The sequence below is a fragment of the Tachysurus vachellii genome, chromosome 1 (genome assembly GCF_030014155.1).
Source record: "Tachysurus vachellii isolate PV-2020 chromosome 1, HZAU_Pvac_v1, whole genome shotgun sequence".
NCBI lineage: Eukaryota > Metazoa > Chordata > Actinopteri > Siluriformes > Bagridae > Tachysurus > Tachysurus vachellii.
In genome coordinates, this window is record NC_083460.1 from 38,415,019 (window position 1) to 38,434,284 (window position 19,266).

The 19,266-nt window shown below is 37.9% G+C and overlaps 1 protein-coding gene across 1 annotated transcript in view; it reads right to left on the reverse strand.

Annotated features, from left to right (window-relative positions):
* Positions 1-5,850: 5,850 nt before the first annotated feature.
* The window catches only part of LOC132856922 (A disintegrin and metalloproteinase with thrombospondin motifs 7), a 76,044-nt gene continuing 62,628 nt past the window's right edge, over positions 5,851-19,266 (reverse strand). Inside the window, exon 24 of the mRNA XM_060886803.1 lies at positions 5,851-8,767. Within this exon, the coding sequence (XP_060742786.1) occupies positions 8,619-8,767 (149 nt within the window). The 3' untranslated portion in view covers positions 5,851-8,618. The remainder of the gene's footprint in view (positions 8,768-19,266) is intronic.

Below are 19,266 nucleotides of genomic sequence, written 5' to 3' on the forward strand. Positions count from 1 at the left end.
CCACAGCCCCGCCCCCAAAATATGCAAAATCAAAAAACTTTTTACAACATGGACATGTGACATATCAAAACACTCAGAACAATGAGGGGGAACTTCCTCACGTGTATTCTGATGACGTCACGTGAAAATAAAAAAATAGCACAACATGGGCATGTGATGTATCAAAACACTCAGCACAATGAGGGGAACTTCCTCAGGAGTATTCGGATGACGTCACATGCTCGTCTCCACTTGCCTCCAAATGTTTTGGCACCCTATCTTTCTGTCCACTTGCCTCCAAAAGTAACACTGACCCTAATGTCCACTCGCCTCCAAAAAGCACCGGCCTTTGCGAATACTTGCACCGTCAAAGCCAACATCAATGTTTGTCGCGACAAACTTTACAAATCTAGTTTAATCTGTTGTCTTCTCGAGCCTTTGTGTTCTAATCTGTTCATTTTTAATTCGATGTCATCGATGTATCTATGTCAAGTCTAAACTTATGATGAGTCATCATGGTTGTCTTCCCTTCTATACTGACGTCATCTCCTTCAAACACACACACACACACACACACCCCTACGTGATCATCATTCCAGGTAGAATTCTTGTAGAGATTTAGAGCCATACGAAAAACCCCATTAAAGACCATTTTCTCTAGAAGTGCATAAAATATTAAATATATGACAGGATTTTTATTCATAATTACTACTTGCTACAATAACTTTGGTTCTGCTTGGTTCTCTATACTGCATCTTCACAGTTAAGAGATTTCTTTTGCATAAATGAATGCATCCTAAAGGCCATAATACCAATCCCATCAAAGAACCCTTATGTTCAGGAGTAGACTATATGAGTGAAGAAAAGAAAAATCTAATAACCATCTCCTCACCCAAACAGTAGTCTATATAGATATAATATTGTGTAGAATACAATTCCCCACAGGGATAATAAAACTGCTCTCGCAGGGTATTTTACAGTGATGCTGTTGGATCTGTGCTGTGTGATTGAGAGTGAGGTGGCACAGATTTGGCATCATGCCTGACTGCACTGCCTGGCCTTCCTCAGCTAAAGCTCTGTATCGAGCTGTGTGCACCTGGAAAGCGAGAGGCTTTTACAGGCCTCTACGGCTGAGCAGGGTAATAATCGCTCGAACAGAACCATATGGACTCGTATGGTTTGTATCGCAGACGTAGAACAGCTGCAGGGGAAACACACGGCGACAAACACTCACATTTTATGTTTAAGAGAAAAAGATGGAGAAGGTTTTGTATTGCTTCTATATTGGTCCATAAAACACACTGGGGATCATCATCATCATAATCATCATAATCATCATAATCATCATCATCATCATTATCATCATCAGCTCCACCACTATTTGTTTATTTAAAAATAGATGTGTTTTGCTTTATAATTTAATTCACGTAATATTGTTCTCCTCATTACCACATTTTATCGTGTAGTCCCATGAATTCAATTCAATTCTATTCTGTATGGATGCTCTTTCATGCATCTATAATTCTACATCTAGGATCTATGCATTCTATACTCTGTATATTTGAGATATTTTATTTTAGTATATTCTATCATACACCTTTACCTGCTATTCTCTTCTCTTCATGTGTAATCCTTTACATTCGATCCCAGCATCATATGGATATTCTATTCTATTCCAAGGACATCTAATGCCTCTTCTCTTCTCTTCTCTTCTCTTCTCTTCTCTTCTCTTCTCTTCTCTTCTCTTCTCTTCTCTTCTCTTCTCTTCTCTTCTCTTCTCTTCTGGTGTAATATTATGCCTTACATTCTATCCCAGCATCTCATGCCTATTCTATTCTATTCTATTCTATTCTATTCTATTCTATTCTATTCTGTTGCCATTTTATGCTCTTCTCTTCTCTTCTCTTCTCTTCTCTTCTCTTCTCTTCTCTTCTCTTCTCTTCTCTTCTCTTCTCTTCTCTCTTTAATTCTATTCAATTGTGCATGCACCTAACGCCCACACTCTTTATTCTATTCAATTCTATTCTGTGTGGATTCCCTTTTCATACCTCTATAACCCTTTCTACATGGTTCATACTGTTCATACATCCCATCTGTTTAGCTAATGGCAGCAAAAGTTGCAAACACCAAATCAATATTTGAATGAATATGAAAAGACACAATTTTAAATGCACATGACGTCCTTTATCGATCGTCTTCTCTGACTAAGAGATTGTAATTATGATCCCCAATGCTGCAGTCATTCTCATGCGACACACAATAATTTCAGTCACTGTCCCACACACATCTAACGCATATTTATAAAGACGAATGCCTTCTGCAGCAAGATGTCTGATAATCCTACAGCTACACATTACATTACTTATTACGTACTGCTGTATACTGGAGCTTGCAGCAAGATTTATTTATGAAATCCGATGCTTTTGACTTTAGCATCTAAAAACTCACTCAGGTTTTGCCTTATAACTCTGCACAGGTGCTGCATAATGGAGCAATTTAATGTTCTTATGCATTTAAAATACAATGTGCCATCTGGTGACTGAGGAAAAAACAAAAGGAAGCTGTAAATGGATTACACCGTCTCTGATCCGATTATGAAATTAAACATGTCTTGATGCACAGCTTCCTGATACATATTTTATAGATTAAAAAGAAAAAAGTTAGAATTTAATAATTTCTTTAAGTAACAGCTTACACATGGATTGTTATGGCAGATGTTCAATGATGCTGCAGCTGATTATACACTCATATCACACACACACACACACACACACAGACAGACACACACACAAACACACACTCCCATAATGGTGTCACTGGAAATAAACATCGCCTAAATAATATTTCCTGAATCGTGGTACAGTACTAATGTGTTCCTATTCTATTGACTGACGGAGATAGGGGGCAAAAATACAATTAAGATTTGTTTTATTATTACACCTAAAAAATCACCTTTTTATTATCAAAATATTTTTGCACCAAATTTTTTTTTTTTGCTGAATGTGTTTTATGTGTGTTTTCATTTTTTATGTAAATTCTGGTTTGTTCATATATTCAGGTTCCCATTAAAAGTCATTTGAATAGACTGAAACCAACCCTTCAACACAATCAATAGAATAAACACATGTACATTTTTTTTTAATTTGTTATTTTGGACAGTATATATTTTTGTAATGTTTGGGAGATAATTTAATTGAACAGAAATGAGTTTTTAAGGGTTTCTGGTTTAATTCGAGTGTAAAATGTAAGACATTTTGGTTCATCTGGTCTCCACTGATTCCTGGAAAAGAAAAAAAATCATTCAAGTCACCAGGCAATAATATCTTAATGAGCTACTAACTTAGAACTACAAAACTCTCTGCATATGAAAATAATGTGATTAATAAAAGCATAGTTTTCCACAAGGAGGCGCTGTTTCACTACTCTAAACCTTCAAGCCTTCATTGTGACAAGTCAGACTGGATTTATACAGTATATCAGCACCTGATTTAGTTCAAGAGTGTGTGTGTGTGCCCTGCGATGGGGTGGCACTCCATCCAGGGTGTATCCTGCCTTGATGCCCGATGACCTGAGATAGGCACAGGCTCCCCGTGACCTGAGGTAGTTCGGATAAGCGGTAGAAAATGAATGAATGAATGAATGAATGATTCAATTTACTGTCCATCTTTGTCTTCTGTACTGAACGTTCACTGTTAAGGAAACTGTCTCATCAAACTCAGTTACAGCTGGAATCATATTCTCTCTTTAAATGCTACTAAAACCAGAAGATCATAAGCATTGCCAGCATGTTGGATAAAAAAAAAAATCAGCTTCATACAAGAAAAGCCTTTATAGCTGCACCATTTTGACTTCTTTATATGCAAATTGGTGTAATGGTCTTTTGTTAACTGTTTAATACATTACCCATAATGCTGTTCAGCTCCCTGTAGGGAATTTCCCTAGTAAACTCTACACCATAAACCCAGATAAATTAATTGTACTTTGTTGATTATAATCGACAGCAGAATAAAGTAAATGTTTGAGCACAATTTTTTATAGTTTATTAATACATATTTCCTTGTATAACATAGTTTTTTTTTTAATGTTTGCTCAGTACATACATTTCAAGCCTGGAAAATAAAAGCACATTTTAATAACACTTACTATGTAGCAGCAAATAAGTGCATACAATAGGAGAAACAGTATGACTATTTAAACCTCTCGGTGTAACGTAATTGTGCCACACAACAAAGCAGGTACTAATAGCATTAAGAACAACTGTGCAGTCATCACAAATGTGTCTTAGCCTCCAAGCTCATATTTCTGCTTTGAACTGTGGTTGCGTTGGTCATCTTTGTACTCCGGTCTTCATCAGTGAACATCTGAAGACTTCAGCAGTCTGTAATGAACTCAGAAATTACGTTGACCTCAGGGGCTCTTGGTTGCACAATTCCACTCGGCTATAAACTGTTGTAGACATTATTGACATTTACATTATTTCCTGCACAGTGTCGCCCAAATCAGGATGAGGTTCCCTTCTGAATCTGGTTCCTGTCAAGGTTTCTTCCTCATATCATCTCAGGGAGTTTTTCCTTGGCACCGTCACCTCCCCCTTTGCTCATTAGTGATATATGTTAGAGATAAATAGTAGCTTAATTTTAAACCTTTTACTTTTTATTCTGTTTCTTTACTTATGTAAGGCTGCTTTGAGACGATGTCCATTGTTAAAAGCATTATACATATATGGCAGCTCATTTTTTGATAACTTAAGATCCCTTTCTAGAACCTTCACACGATAAAAAGCCTCGTCAGTACCATCATTGTAATGTACTGAGTAAATATAATATTTTGAGTTTTGAGAACCTCATTAAAAATAACCAAATTTCTGCTTTATTTAAAATTATCCATAATATCGCTGCTCCTCCTTTGAGTAAATTTGTCACATTAAATTCAGATGACTTAATAGAGCCACACGGTCGAAAGTCAGAGGAGCGTTTCGTTTTTTTATAAAGCAGCAAGCCTTTGGAACACTCTTCCAAATGATATTATTTTATGTACAAACTATAGCGCATTTACACGCCTGACCAAACAGTGGCTATTAACAAAGTAAACTTATGAGCACTAAATGACTGTGATATGAACAATGTATACTGTGAGTGAGTGAGTGTTAGATTCATGAAGTGGAGAGTGTTTTTATGATGTGTTTTTTTTTTTTGTTTTTTTGTTTTTTTTTGTATAACTTCTGTTAAATTATGAAGTGGAGAGTGTTTTTAGTGATTTTATTGATGAGTGAAATAATGTTTCCATGTATGATACTGTATGTATTTCATGACCTTTTGCAAATGTAACATCTCTCTAGGGACTGCAGGTGGAAATTAGCATTTTTTTGCTATAACCTGGCACAGGACATCTCTTCTTTCTTAGACTAATGTTCTCTGTGCATTACCCCTGAGTTTATAAGTACAAATAAACTCATTCATTCATTCATTCATTCATTCATTCATTCATTCATTCATTCATTCATTCATTCATTCACAATGACCGTCCCTCAAAGGTGAAATAAACTTCCAACCTCAATCCAGACAGCAGAATCTGTCACTATCTTTAAAAAAAAAAAAACGACTACAGTCCGATCTTCTCAGTGAACACTTAATCTAACTAATCCCTTCACTTAAAAAAAAAAAAGACTAATTCTATAATCTGCACATACACTAGCTTTTACAGCTTGAATTGTTACTTGGTACATCACTCTGCATGTATTTCCTCATTTCCTCAAGTGACTTTTGATAAAAAGCATCTTGTAAAGGAATAAATGTAAAAATATCGACAATTTCCAAAGCTGTTGATTTTAATAACTGTTTAATCAAATCGATACAAAAGAATGATGTCTGTTAACAAAACAGATAAAAGGAAACACTGAGATTTTTGTATTACATCCGAACAAAAAGGAAAATGAAGATGGCAAAATGGTCAAAGTACAACAATTAATCTGTACCAAGAAAAAAAAAGGCATTTTCTTGAATACCCACATTTAATATTCAAAACAATGTTTATATTTCTATCCTGTTAAAATAAGACATTCTCAAGGCCAAGAAGAATGTGTCTTCGTTCAGGGGGTTAATTCAAATTCACAGTGCGTAACAGAAGCTGAGATTTGAGCCACAGCATCAAGCAAGGGGACTGTTTCTGTCGGCGAAGGAAGCATCATTAGTGTTTTTTTCTACAGGCCGGACTTCTCTCTTTAGGGGATCTGAGCGCTGGAACAGCAGGCGTGAAAACACTTTGAAGCTGATAAGGCCATGAGATCTTATGAAAATGTCGTGGTGAAAATGTGAACTAAAGTATGACACCTTCCAATTTAAAGATATAAAAATACCACATGAAGCAGTTATAATTATCCAGTATACATATAGTAAAGAGGGTTCTTTAGCGTCTATGTGCATAGGGCCATGGGTGTGTGTGTGTTTGTGTGTGTGTGTGTGTAAAGATTAAAACTAAGCAGATGTGTGATAATTACATAGCAAGCACAATGATTAAAGGCTAAGATATAAAAAAAACATACAGACAGATATAAAATTATGAATACAAAAGTGTAAACACGAGTGTAGACGTGAGTGCTAGAGACAAATAAAAAGCTTTTTACAGCCTCCTGGAACTTTATTAGCAGTGGACATGCAAATGTGCTACAAATATTAGAATATAAAATATATATAATGACATAAATACCATACAATTACCAAATGACCTTAAATAAAGGCAAGACAATACAAAAAAGCTATTTCTAAGGGTTTGTTTGGCTTTGGCTAGCTTTATCTATCTATCTATCTATCTATCTATCTATCTATCTATCTATCTATCTATCTATCTATCTATCTATCTATCTATCTACTTATTTATTTACTTATTTATTACAATAGATAAAGCTTTTTTGCTTTTTTAAAATTTTGTAGTGAAACATATTCAACACTATACAGCTATTTATGCAAATGAGGCTTCATATAAATAAATATGCATGATAGACTGCAACAGTTTTTATTTATTTATTTATTTATTGTTTGTTTGTTTGTTTGTTTGTTTGATCAAATAAATTATTTTATGCTATTTCCAGTACAATATTATATTAAAAACATTTTTAGGACATTCCTCTGTACGAGGTTTCTAATCAGGGATAGAAATAAGCTATAAATAAACACTACGGACAATTTTCCAGAGATGCCAATCAACCTACCATGCATGTCTTTGGACCGGGGGAGGAAACCGGAGTACCCGGAGGAAACCCCAGAGGCACGGGGAGAACATGCAAACGCCACACACACAAGGCGTGTGAGGCGAACATGCTAACCACTAAGCTACCATGCCCCCTGTACTATGGTTAATATATGAAATGTACATGAATAAATCATAAAATGACGTATCAGGAAAGAAAGTTTTCTAGGATATATGACACGTCATAATTGTGAAGTGGGCGGAGATCACTTCAGATAATGTGTGGTTGTGAGTAGAATAAAACATTTAAATTAACATTTTTCTGTTGTTTTGACCTTTTTATTACTACAGTATACGAGTACACGTTATACATTTTATTCCGAAATCTGAAAAATGACTGGTGTGACCGTAACACTCATTTATTCTACTGGTAATGTCTTTCCTTAAAAACCTGATAACCTCACCTGAGGATAAAATGTCATAAAATGTTACTTTCAAGACCAAAACTACGCTAAAGCTCCTTTACCATTCAGAACAAATTTCCGAAAACGATACGATGGCACAAAAATCATTCAGGCGTCATTTTCCCAATTGATTTTAAGTACCAATGTAAAACTTTATGTTTCTTCAAGTAGACGAAGACACCGGCCCACAAACCCATGACTTGAGTTTGGGCCATAAAGCGGCCCATAGCACCAAGATTTTTTTTTATTTTGGGTTTGAGGTTTATACATTAATTAGCTGCGATCAGCAGAAAACATTGTTTGAACTTGTAGCTCATTTTGTAAGAAGTTTAGGAAAACAGAACTACATGATTATCTAGAAGTTCATAAGTGAAAAACGAAGATGGTGGTAAAAAAAAAAAACAAAAACATATCTACTGACTATAGTTTGGATTACGTCAGTTCAACTGATAATAAAGATTAAATAATCAAAAAAAAAAAATTATTTATTGTTATAGGATAGATGATGATTTTGGGGCTTGACTTATAAGCTTTTTATCCTTCTTATCCTTATTCTCTTCTTGAATTTCCATTATGGGAGATTAATATAGGTACATCTCATCTCATCTCATCTCTTCTTATCTCATCTCATCTCATCTTACATAGCGATATGCAAAATCCTCGATGTCTGTGAAGGTTTTCATTCCACTCCTCAGAATTTTTGAACATCTAGAATTAGTGACTCAGTATTATTTAATACTTTTGTTATAATCTTCAAAACGCTGTGATATTCATCTGAGGTGCTTCATCAATGCTAAAAACACAGACTAAGTTACGATATCTACGATGTAATAACGGATAAAGCCTCGGTTTCCTCGACAGGATCCTGCAGGTCGGTGGAGACAAAGAGCTTTAGTTAAGGCTTGTCCTAGATTTGGTGTGTATGAGTGAGCGTGTGGTTAAAAAAAAAAAAAAGGAAGTCAAAAAGTTCTCCCAGATCCTCCTCATGTCTCAGCGGCGGGTGGCTCGCTCATTACCACGTCCTCCCGGCCCACAGGTTTTGCAGCACTGCGATCGAACCGCAGGTTGCTGACATTGGCCGAGCCACTGGAGCTTCTGGCAGAAGTGGAAGGTCAGACGGTCACGTAAACACTCCTGACCTGAAAAACACACAGGAAACATTTGGAATGAGAGTGTCAAAGATCACATCCATGGAAATGACGTGAGTGATGAGATTTGAGTCCCGGTGTCAGTATGTTTCCTTTCGAAACGATAAGAAAGAATGATGATACATTGATTTACACAACAACCAGCAGTGTTAACACCACCAAATATGACAGAAAATTAGGATTAACTACATATGAAGAAGAGCAAAGAGCCAATAACCTAAACAATAATATACTCACTCACTCACTCATTCATTCATTCATTTTCTACCGCTTATATCCAAACTACCTCGGGTCACGGGGAGCCTGTGCCTATCTCAGGCGTCATTGGGCATCAAGGCAGGATACACCCTGGACGGAGTGCCAACCCATCACAGGGCACACACACACACTCTCATTCACTCACGCAATCACACACTACGGATAATTTTCCAGAGATACCAATCAACCTACCATGCATGTCTTTGGACCGGGGGAGGAAACCGGAGTACCCGGAGGAAACCCCCGAGGCACGGGGAGAACATGCAAACTCCACACACACAAGGTGGAGGCAGGAATCGAACCCCCAACCCTGGAGGTGTGAGGCGAACGTGCTAACCACTAAGCCACCGTGCCCCCACAATAATATACAACTTTTTTAAATGTAAAAGTTACTCTATACGTGTTTACATATTTATAATTCATTCTCAATCTAAAATGCTATCTTACTAAGGCTCCTATTGATGCCCTAACAGTGTATAAAGACAGACTTCTGAGGTAACGACATCTGAAAAACTTCTGTCACATAACTACCAACTCGCATAAATTCCACCTTCATCTTGAAAGCCAACAGTGACTCAGCTGTTTGGCTAGAGAAGGGAAGTTCATTGTAGCACCTGTGTGTCAGAACAGAGAAGAGAAGAGCCTTAAAGCATGTCTTGCATCTGAGTCTGGTTAAACCGTACAAGAGGTTTGAACGGAGCACGGTGCAGGGTGTGGTACGGTAAGTGCTGTAAAATCCCTCCCACCTCGCTCACTCAGAGCTACCAGCACTGCTCGACTGGTCCCACCATCTCTCAGGGTAAGAGGTAGGAATACATCAAGACTCTTTAATGTTCTGGCACCGAGGTGGTGGAATGAACTTCCACTAGATGTTCAAACAGCTGAGTCAATGGGTATCTTCAAACGATGGGTGAAGACCTATTTCTTCCTGAAATACTTCAACCTTTGACCAGCGCCCAAGATAAAGGCCGCAGGACCTGATGGCTGCTTGCCTGTGCTGGATTACCTCCACCCCCCCCCCCATCCCCTCCCCTGTTGCAAGTCGTGTGTTTATGGCGTACTGTTTATGTGCTTATGTTGCTGAGGTGTTTTTTTCCTGTTCCCACACTGTACTCCCCACCAGAGCATAGTCTGGGGGGTGTTTTTTTTCACCTCCCTTCCCTCATCTTATGCTGTATTTCTTTTCAATCCCCTGTCTTCCTGTCCTGTCCCCCCCTTGTCATATTGTATGTATTGTATGTATGGGCAGATTGATGTCTAATTTCGCTGGTACTGTACCTGTGACCAGTGACAATAAAGGCTACTACTACTACTACTACTACTAACCAGCAATTATTTTCCTTGTTTATTTAGAAAAGTCTAAAACCTAGAGAACCAATGTTGATGTATTCATTGATAGAATAGAGACTTCAAAGCACTTGTGGGGCATCTGCCAAATGCCGTAACTGTAAATGTAAAAGAGCAAAAGAGCAGGAGAGGGGGTGTCTATGGGGGTAGGAAAACTTGCAGAGGATTTAACCAATCTTGAAAACTGCTAGTATTCATCACCTGGAGAAAAATAATGGCGAGCAGGACAAACACAAGAGCATGAGGGCTATGATTCTATAATGTTCTTAAGATTAGTGACAAAATTCCGATGCGAAATAGATAAAGTAAATAAATCTCTTTTTAATATGTATAAAAATGATCCCTAACTCTAGATACCCTAACTCCAACCATAACCGTAGTTTTCGGTTGTTTACTTGTTTTCTAAAATAAATCTACCTCTATGACTGTTTTGTCCTTCGTAGTATGCTTTTTTTTTTTTGAAAGAGGGCGTTTTTCCAAGACCTCCGGAAACACGCCCACTTTACGTCGTGGTAACGAAACCCCTGGAATTTAGTGAATGCCGCTGCCAAGTATTGACAAAGCGCTCGAAAGTAAAAAAGACGGCTGTGTTTGTTTAAACACTGTACATTGAGCACTAAATAAAGAGAACTACCAAGTATACCAAAAATATCGGCGCATTTAAAAAAGTTTATAAGAGAAACGTCGATCCAACAGTAAACCTGCCTTGAAAACAAAAAAGGAAAGAAACAAATCTGATAGTGAAAGAGGGTCGTCTTGAGTGCAGGCGTCAAATTAGTGACCCTATAACTAGCACAGATCGAGAGCAGCGATAATGAAAGATTGGACTTGTAATTGCTCTTTAGATGAAAGGGTGCCGATATTTGAATGACTGGATTTTGCTGATAAGGACAAGGGAGTGAACTGGAACCAGTGATAAAGCTGAGATGTAAAGAAGGAGGCGCAATCGGTAGTGTAGTATAAATAAGAAATAAAATAATGGTACAGAAGAAGAATCAAAGACAAGATGATTAAGTGGTGAAAGTTCGATGGCTTACTGGTTTGTCTCGCACCTCCAGGACTCGAGGACTACGAGTGTGTGAATAAGTGTGTGAATGTGCCCTACACTGGGGTGGTACCATGCCCTGGGTGGCCCCCAATTTCTGCCCGAGACCCCTGTGATAGATTAGAGGTTGAAGTAGTGAAGCATGGAAGAACTGAAGTAAAGGGCAGGCATGAAGAGAGAAAGAAGAAGAAAAGTCAGGAATTAGTCAGGTTAAATGAAGGGATATAAAAAAGAAAGAAAGAAAGATAGAAAGAAAGATAGAACGAAAGAAAGAAAAAGAAAGAAAGAATTCTTTAAATTGTTATGACAGAAAGAAAGAAAGAAAGAAAGAAAGAAAGAAAGAAAGAAAGAAAGAAAGAAAGAAAGAAAGAAAAAAAGAGAGAAAGAAAGAAAGAATTCTTTAAATTGTTATGACAGAAAGAAAGAAAGAAAGAAAAGATTCTTTAAATTGTTATGACAGAAAGGGGGCACGGTGGCTTAGTGGTTAGCACGTTCGCCTCACACCTCTAGGGTTGGGGGTTCGATTCCCGCCTCCGCCTTGTGTGTGTGGAGTTTGCATGTTCTCCCGTGCCTCGGGGGTTTCCTCCGGGTACTCCGGTTTCCTCCCCCGGTCCAAAGACATGCATGGTAGGTTGATTGGCATCTCTGGAAAATTGTCCGTAGTGTGTGATTGCGTGAGTGAATGAGAGTGTGTGTGTGCCCTGCGATGGGTTGGCACTCCGTCCAGGGTGTATCCTGCCTTGATGCCCGATGACGCCTGAGATACTGTAGGCACAGGCTCCCCGTGACCCGGGGTAGTTCAGATAAGCGGTAGAAAATGAGTGAGTGAGTGAGTTATGACAGAAAGAAAGAAAGAAAGCTCCACATAAAATAAACAAGGACTTTATGCTAAAGTTACTGTAACTATGTTGGCTATGAAATGAAACAGAAAGATTATTGTACAATGTGGATGATATTTATACATTTATTTATTTATTTTTACAAAAAAAAATCCTTCTATCCTTGAACAATTATTGTGGGTGTTAGAGAGTAGCAGAGTATGTAGAAGAGATTTTACTGAAAATGCATGTACACACACACACACACACACACACACACACACACACACTTCCTGCATTTGCATCATTTATTCCCCTCTGAGAAAAAAAAAACACAGTCCTCTGACCCTCAGCCAGCGATGCAGGTCATTTATCTCCATCTCTTGTGTGCCCCATCCATCTCCCACCCCCACTCACACACACACACACACATCCTGTAAGACAGGATGAATGGTAGGATATATGGATTTCCCCTTGTGTTTATTCTTGGCCTTGTTTTTGTGCTTCAGCAGAACTTCAAATTAAAATTGAAATCCACTGGAAAGGGCAGGCTGGTGTGTATGAGACAGAATATTAGAGAAAGATAAAACATCCTATGCATAAATTAACCCCGCTCATCCTCATATCAAGTGTGTATTGAGTGTGTATTGGGTGTAACCCCTGCTTCATCCTCATCTTCATATCAAGTGTATATTAAGTGTGTATTGAGTGTAACCTCCACTCATTTTCATCCTCATCCTCATATCAAGTGTGTATTGAGTGTAACCTCCACTCATCCTTATAGCAAGTGTGTATTGAGTGTAACCCCCTCTCATTTTCATCCTCATCCTCATATCAAGTGTGTATTGAGTGTAACCCCCGCTCATTTTCATCCTCATCCTCATATCAAGTGTGTATTGAGTGTAACCACCGCTCATCATCTTAATCTTCATATCGTCACTGTCGGGCGGAAACCTCGTATGTCCAAATTTGGTCAATTTCATATTTTTTCACGTATCGATGCTATTGGTCAGTCCCCACGTGGGTCTGTTATTTTTACAAGTTATTAACCAATCTAAAGCCTTGAAAATAGCTTGAGCGCAAATCTCATAACTCCATTGGACACTTCAACTGTCCACCTCTTCCTCACTCCGCGGGAGAGCTTCACGGCATATTTCTCCTCAAGAAGAGTCGCAACGAATCAACACGTCTTCTGAGGTAAATGTCTTCAAAACACTGGGCTCAAAGAAAAAAAATCTTGACCCCCGCTAGTTCTGGTGCTCGTCTGAGGACAGGAATTTAGCGCAAGACAATCCACTGCAACGCGGACTAAACCCTGTGCACTGCAGATAAGGTACAGTGTTTTTTAAATTTCCTGAAAAATAACGGTTTTGGAGATATGAGGATTCCGCCCGACAGTGACGATATAAAGTGTATATTAAGTGTGTATATAGTGTAACCCCTGCTCATCCTCATCTTTATCTTCATCTTCTTATCAAGTGTGTATTGAGTGTGTATTGAGTGTAACCCTTACTCATCCTCATATCAAGTGTGTATTGAGTGTGTATTGAGTGTAGCCCTTACTCATCCTCATATCAAGTGTGTATTGAGTGTGTATTGAGTGTAGCCCTTACTTATCCTCATATCAAGTGTGTATTGAGTGTGTATTGAGTGCAACCCTTACTCATCCTCATATCAAGTGTGTATTGAGTGTGTATTGAGTGTAACCCTTACTCATCCTCATATCAAGTGTGTATTGAGTGTGTATTGAGTGTAACCCATACTCATCCTCATATCAAGTGTGTATTGAGTGTGTAAACCTGGTGATTTTGAAGTGAGGTTAGAACGGCTTTTTACCCAGGGTTATTAAACCCTGCCTTGAAGAAGAGATGCCAGTGCTTTTGACTCCATGTTGCATGTGAAACAATGCTGCGTTCAAATGTAATGACCAGATGCTTAGCAACAGAAACCCTATCAGAAATTCAACAGCGTGAGCATCATATAGCATGAAAAAAATGTTTTAACAAAAACGGCTTGGTAGCGTCAGACGGTAAAACACAGGACATCACGTGAGTTCACGCCGTATCGAGGTGGAAATACCCGACTCTGTGAGAGAAACCATTAGTTAAACTTTATTTATAGGACAAAGCAATGTTTAGGAATGTACAGTGTCTAACGTCAGATTATGACGAGCCAGGATTACCCGTTAAACCTGGGTAAAGTTTTCTCGGAGCAGCATGACACGTGAAACAATATAACCCAGGATTCTGTCAGTACAATGAACCAGGGGGAAAAGTGTGAAAAACCTCAGGTTCAGTAATGACAAAAACATTTGTAGGAAATGAGACATGACTATTTGTTATTCCAAACATAGGGCTTCACTGCAGGGTTTAGTGAAGTATGAGTGACAGGTGAAGGATGGTATCTCTCAAGGGTTTCGTTATTTTAACCTTTCGAAAGCAAAATAGACTGAAGAAAGAATCTAAAATGAGATGATCCAGCAAATGCCAAATTTATATTCAACGACTAAAATAAAACCTTAAATATACAAAGTATTATGTACATCATGTTGATCTGCAGCACAACGTATATCTGTTTTATTAGGTTTTTTTTTTCAATATCTTTTTCACATGATTGTCATGTGCTCAAGATGTGGTTCCTTAAGAATATATCCAAAAGGAAAACAGTGCTATTAATAACCACTGTGGAAAAGCCACTGTCTGAAAAAGCGGGGAAAAAAGGTGTATACCATCGTTGAGGGTATTCACAGAAAGGAAACCTTCCCCTTTGCAGAAGCATGAAACAATGGTAGTGAACAACCTCAGGATATTAGACAATGCTGCAAAGCTCTTGTGAAGCTTTACCATGGAAGTGTTTTTCTTCTCTATATATAAAGGATGTAATGAAGAGCGAGACTTCAAAATGGCCTTAAGACATCTGTGAGGAAGCACCTTAAACAGATCAAACATCGGTTCCTCAGCGACCTTGACCACAGGATATATCCGATTCTCCTTTAGCGTTCTTGCGCTGTTTAAAATGCCACTCCAAGATCTCCTCCAAGTGTCCAGCTGAATCTGGTGTGAAGTGAGAAGGCTATAACATACTGAATGATTTCCATCAACTGTTCAGTCATGCTTCTCTGTAAGTGGAGTCAAATGATGCCAGCAATTTTAATACATATTTTTTTTTTACCCAGATAAAATCAAATTTGATTCGGCAGGGAAAAAAAATTCTTGAAAAAAAAAAAATAAAAACAATATTTACCTTTTACTAGCTTTTTGCTATAAAGATCCACACAGGAAAAGTTTTCATTATAGAAAGTGAGAGAAAAAAAAGAAAGAAAGAACGAAAAAAACAATTCTTTAAATTGTTATGACAGAAAGAAAGAAAGAAAGAAAGAAAGAAAGAAAGAAAGAAAGAAAGAAAGAAAGAAAGGATTCTTTAAAATGTTATGACAGAAAGAAAGAAAGAAAGAAAGAAAAAAAGAAAGAAAGAAAGAAAGGATTCTTTAAAATGTTATGACAGAAAGAAAGAAAGAAAGAAAGAAAGAAAGAAAGAAAGAAAGAAAGAAAGAAAGAAAGAGAAAGAAAGGATTCTTTAAAATGTTATGACAGAAAGAAAGAAAGAATTCTTTAAATTGTTATGACAGAAAGAAAGAAAGAAAGAAAGAAAGAAAGAAAGAGAAAGAAAGGATTCTTTAAAATGTTATGACAGAAAGAAAGAAAGAAAGAAAGAAAGTAAGAAAGAAAGAAAGAGAAAGTAAGAAAAAGAAAGAAAGAAAGAAAGAAAGAAAGAAAGTAAGAAAGAAAGAAAGAAAGAGAAAGTAAGAAAAAGAAAGAAAGAAAGAAAGAAAGAAAGAAAGAAAGTAAGAAAGAAAGAAAGAAAGAGAAAGTAAGAAAAAGAAAGAAAGAAAGAAAGAAAGAAAGAAAGAAAGAAAGAAAGAAAGAAAGCTCCACATAAAATGAACAAGAAAGAAAAAAAAACCAATCATCAGTTTAAAATGAATCCGGGGGAAATCTCACGTCAAACGAAACATCTGATTTTTCCCTTACGTAAAGCCCGCATGGAATGTAAGGTATATTTTCCAGGCTTCGCAGCTCAAAGGATTGTCTTTATCACACAAAGATAAGCCACTTTTTTTTCAGAGCTGCAGGAATAACAAGCATGAAGAGAGAATTCAAAAAAAACAACAGCGTGCTGTGAGGCAGACTCCCTGATAGAAAAATGCAGCAGGAATTATTTCAAAGTTATTTACAGAGGTGTCAACATTGTTAACTAGAAACCCCTAGTAGGTGTAGAAAAAAAATTTAATAAAAAATAGAATTTTAACACAAAAACTTTATCGAGGGTTTCAGTGGATGGGAAGCCAATAGTGTAGTGTTGAACTTAAATAAACTTCTGAACAGTTCAGGTGTCCTCAAATCCCAGTGTAGGAAATGATCTCCAGCACTCAATCCTACTCAATCAATCTATCATATAGATCAAGTGGTATTGCTTGCCTGAGACTCGAACCCACAACGTTAGGGTTAGGAGTCAGACTCCCTAACCATTAGGCCATGACTGCCCCCAATTATAAAGAATTATATATTATTATAAAGAATGCATTACAAAGGTCAAAAGCTTCAACAAACAGCGACGTGAGCGGAGGTTCTATGGGTGGAAACGCCTTGTTGATGAGAAAGATCCGTCGGAAAATAACCTGTAACCTCTGTACAACTGCGATGAGCAGAAAAGCATGCAAATTATATAAAATGTTCAAGTTCCACTTCTGTCTGCTATATAAAAAAGTACATTCTAAAGTAGGCCTGTGTGATATGAAATTGTAAGTACCGATATATATACAGCAGATTTGAGCTTTGAACCAAAATTGCCCCTTTTCCACCGAGGCAGTTTGAGTGCTGGTTCGGAGCCTAATTTAGAACCAGTTCTTTCTTTTTCGACAGCCAAAGCACCGGCTCTGAACCAGGAAAAGTGGTTCTTAAGTAGCACCAAAACGTTGCTGGTCTAGACTTAAGAACCACTTGTGTCAGGGGCTGTGGGCGGAGCTGGGGGCGGGGCTACTGTTAGCGCCTTTGATAATTTACCTTAAGTATACTAATGTTTAATACACTTTAACTTTAAGCACACATGATAGTAGGTAGCTACATGCTAAGGCTAACTTTTTTCTGTGTTAATAATAAAATAACGTTATGTACTTTCTCGATTACAACCTCCGTTTATACAGATTACATGGAGCTGCACATACACGTTGGATTCACCCGTTTGGATGCTAATGTAAGTTCACAAAGCCATGAGAATTAACAGTAAAGCAACATCTGCCATTGTTGTTGTGTTTGTGTTTGCCGCTGCTGCGCTAACGTTGCTGGGACACGTGACACGTATACAGTGACGTCAGACTCGGCTCTGTGATGCTCTCTAGCCGGTAGAAAAACAAACCGGTTCTTAGAAGGTTCGCCAGTGGAACCAACTTTGAACCAGCACCAGTGCTAGCTCTGAACCAGCACCCGGTTCTTTCTGGTGGAAAAGGGGTAAAATGTGTCTCAAAAGTTGTCACAGAAATGAGAAAGATTCACCCTTTTGTCCTCTATATAAGTTCTCATAAAGACAACAGAAGGTAAAAGTAACAGCAAATGTACCTTCATGTACCTTCGTCCTTTCCTGTTCACAGAGCTGCCCTTATCCACTGGGTGATTTTTTAATTCTGTTTGTTTTCTGTAGTCAAAAATCATAAATGTTACGACTAAAAAATAAATGTTGGCACCTCGTCTAGGTCTTGAGCTTTGATTCTGCTTTGTAAACTGGCTTCTTTTGAAATTTCCGAATGACTTTGAGGTGTTTATGGCTCAGACAGCAGTGTCTGTTATAGTGAAAAACTCACCATTATGTCTCATTAGGTGTAGAAATATCTGGAGTTACTATTTTACCCACCTAACAGAGTATACTGGAGGGACTACAAGAAAAGACAATTGTCTGATTGGCTGTTTCATGATGAGGTGTGTATTATTACCTCAGTATTTAACTATAAATGAAGTAAATAGATAAAGCTTCCCATTCTCTTGTTGCTGTGGCCTGGGTTCAATTTCGGGGCAGCGAACAAATCCAGCCACTAAAGCCTGGATAAAACGGGATGGTTGCATCAGGAAGGTCTTCCGGCATAAAAACCTATGCTAAAATCAAAAAATGTGGTCCAGATGATCTACTGTGGTGACCCTGTGTGGTCTCTGCTTTTGGAAGCCCAAAAAAACTTATTGCCAGGGAAGCAAGCTAGCATTAGGCTACTATATAAGAAAAAAAAACATTAGAGAAATAACAAAAACGTTAGGTATGGTCAAATCACCTATTTGGCATGTTGTTAAAAAGAAAGCATCCACTAGTCACAGACGTTTAAGAACAGATTAAGAAGATTTCTGGAGGAAAGTTTATTTGTGCCGAAGTCAACAATTAGGAGAAGAGTAAATACAAAGAGTTTACAACAAGATGTAAAGCATGATAAGCCTCAGAAACAAGAAACCATATAAAAAAAAACCAAAGTCTGTACAGGTCTAGTATAACATCCTATGAAGAGATGAAACAAAGTATGGAGATGTGAAGGAACTGCTCATGATCAAAAGCACACAACCTTATCTCTGGTGTAAGGCGTGCGTGTGGAGCTACCAGTTTAACTGATTCGCTTGTACTTATTAATGATGTGATTGCTGACTAAAGCAGCCAGATGAATTCTGGCATCTTAGAAGCCTGTATTATCTGCTCAGGTCCATCCACATGCTTCAAAACCGTCGCTCTGGATAAGGGCGTCTACCAAATGCTTGAAATGTAAAACGGACTGCTCTGTGCTTCACAATGCAGATAAACGATGACCCGAAGCTGAAGCTGACGTGACCGGACTCCCAACGAGCATGCACGTACTGAGGACAAAACTGTAAGCAAAATCACCTCAAGAACAAACAGGAAGTGAGGAAGGATGCAGTAAAGAGGAAACTCAGAAAAGAGACTTGGAGGGTGCTCACTGCTGAATAGGATGGACCACACGGATAACCTAGAGA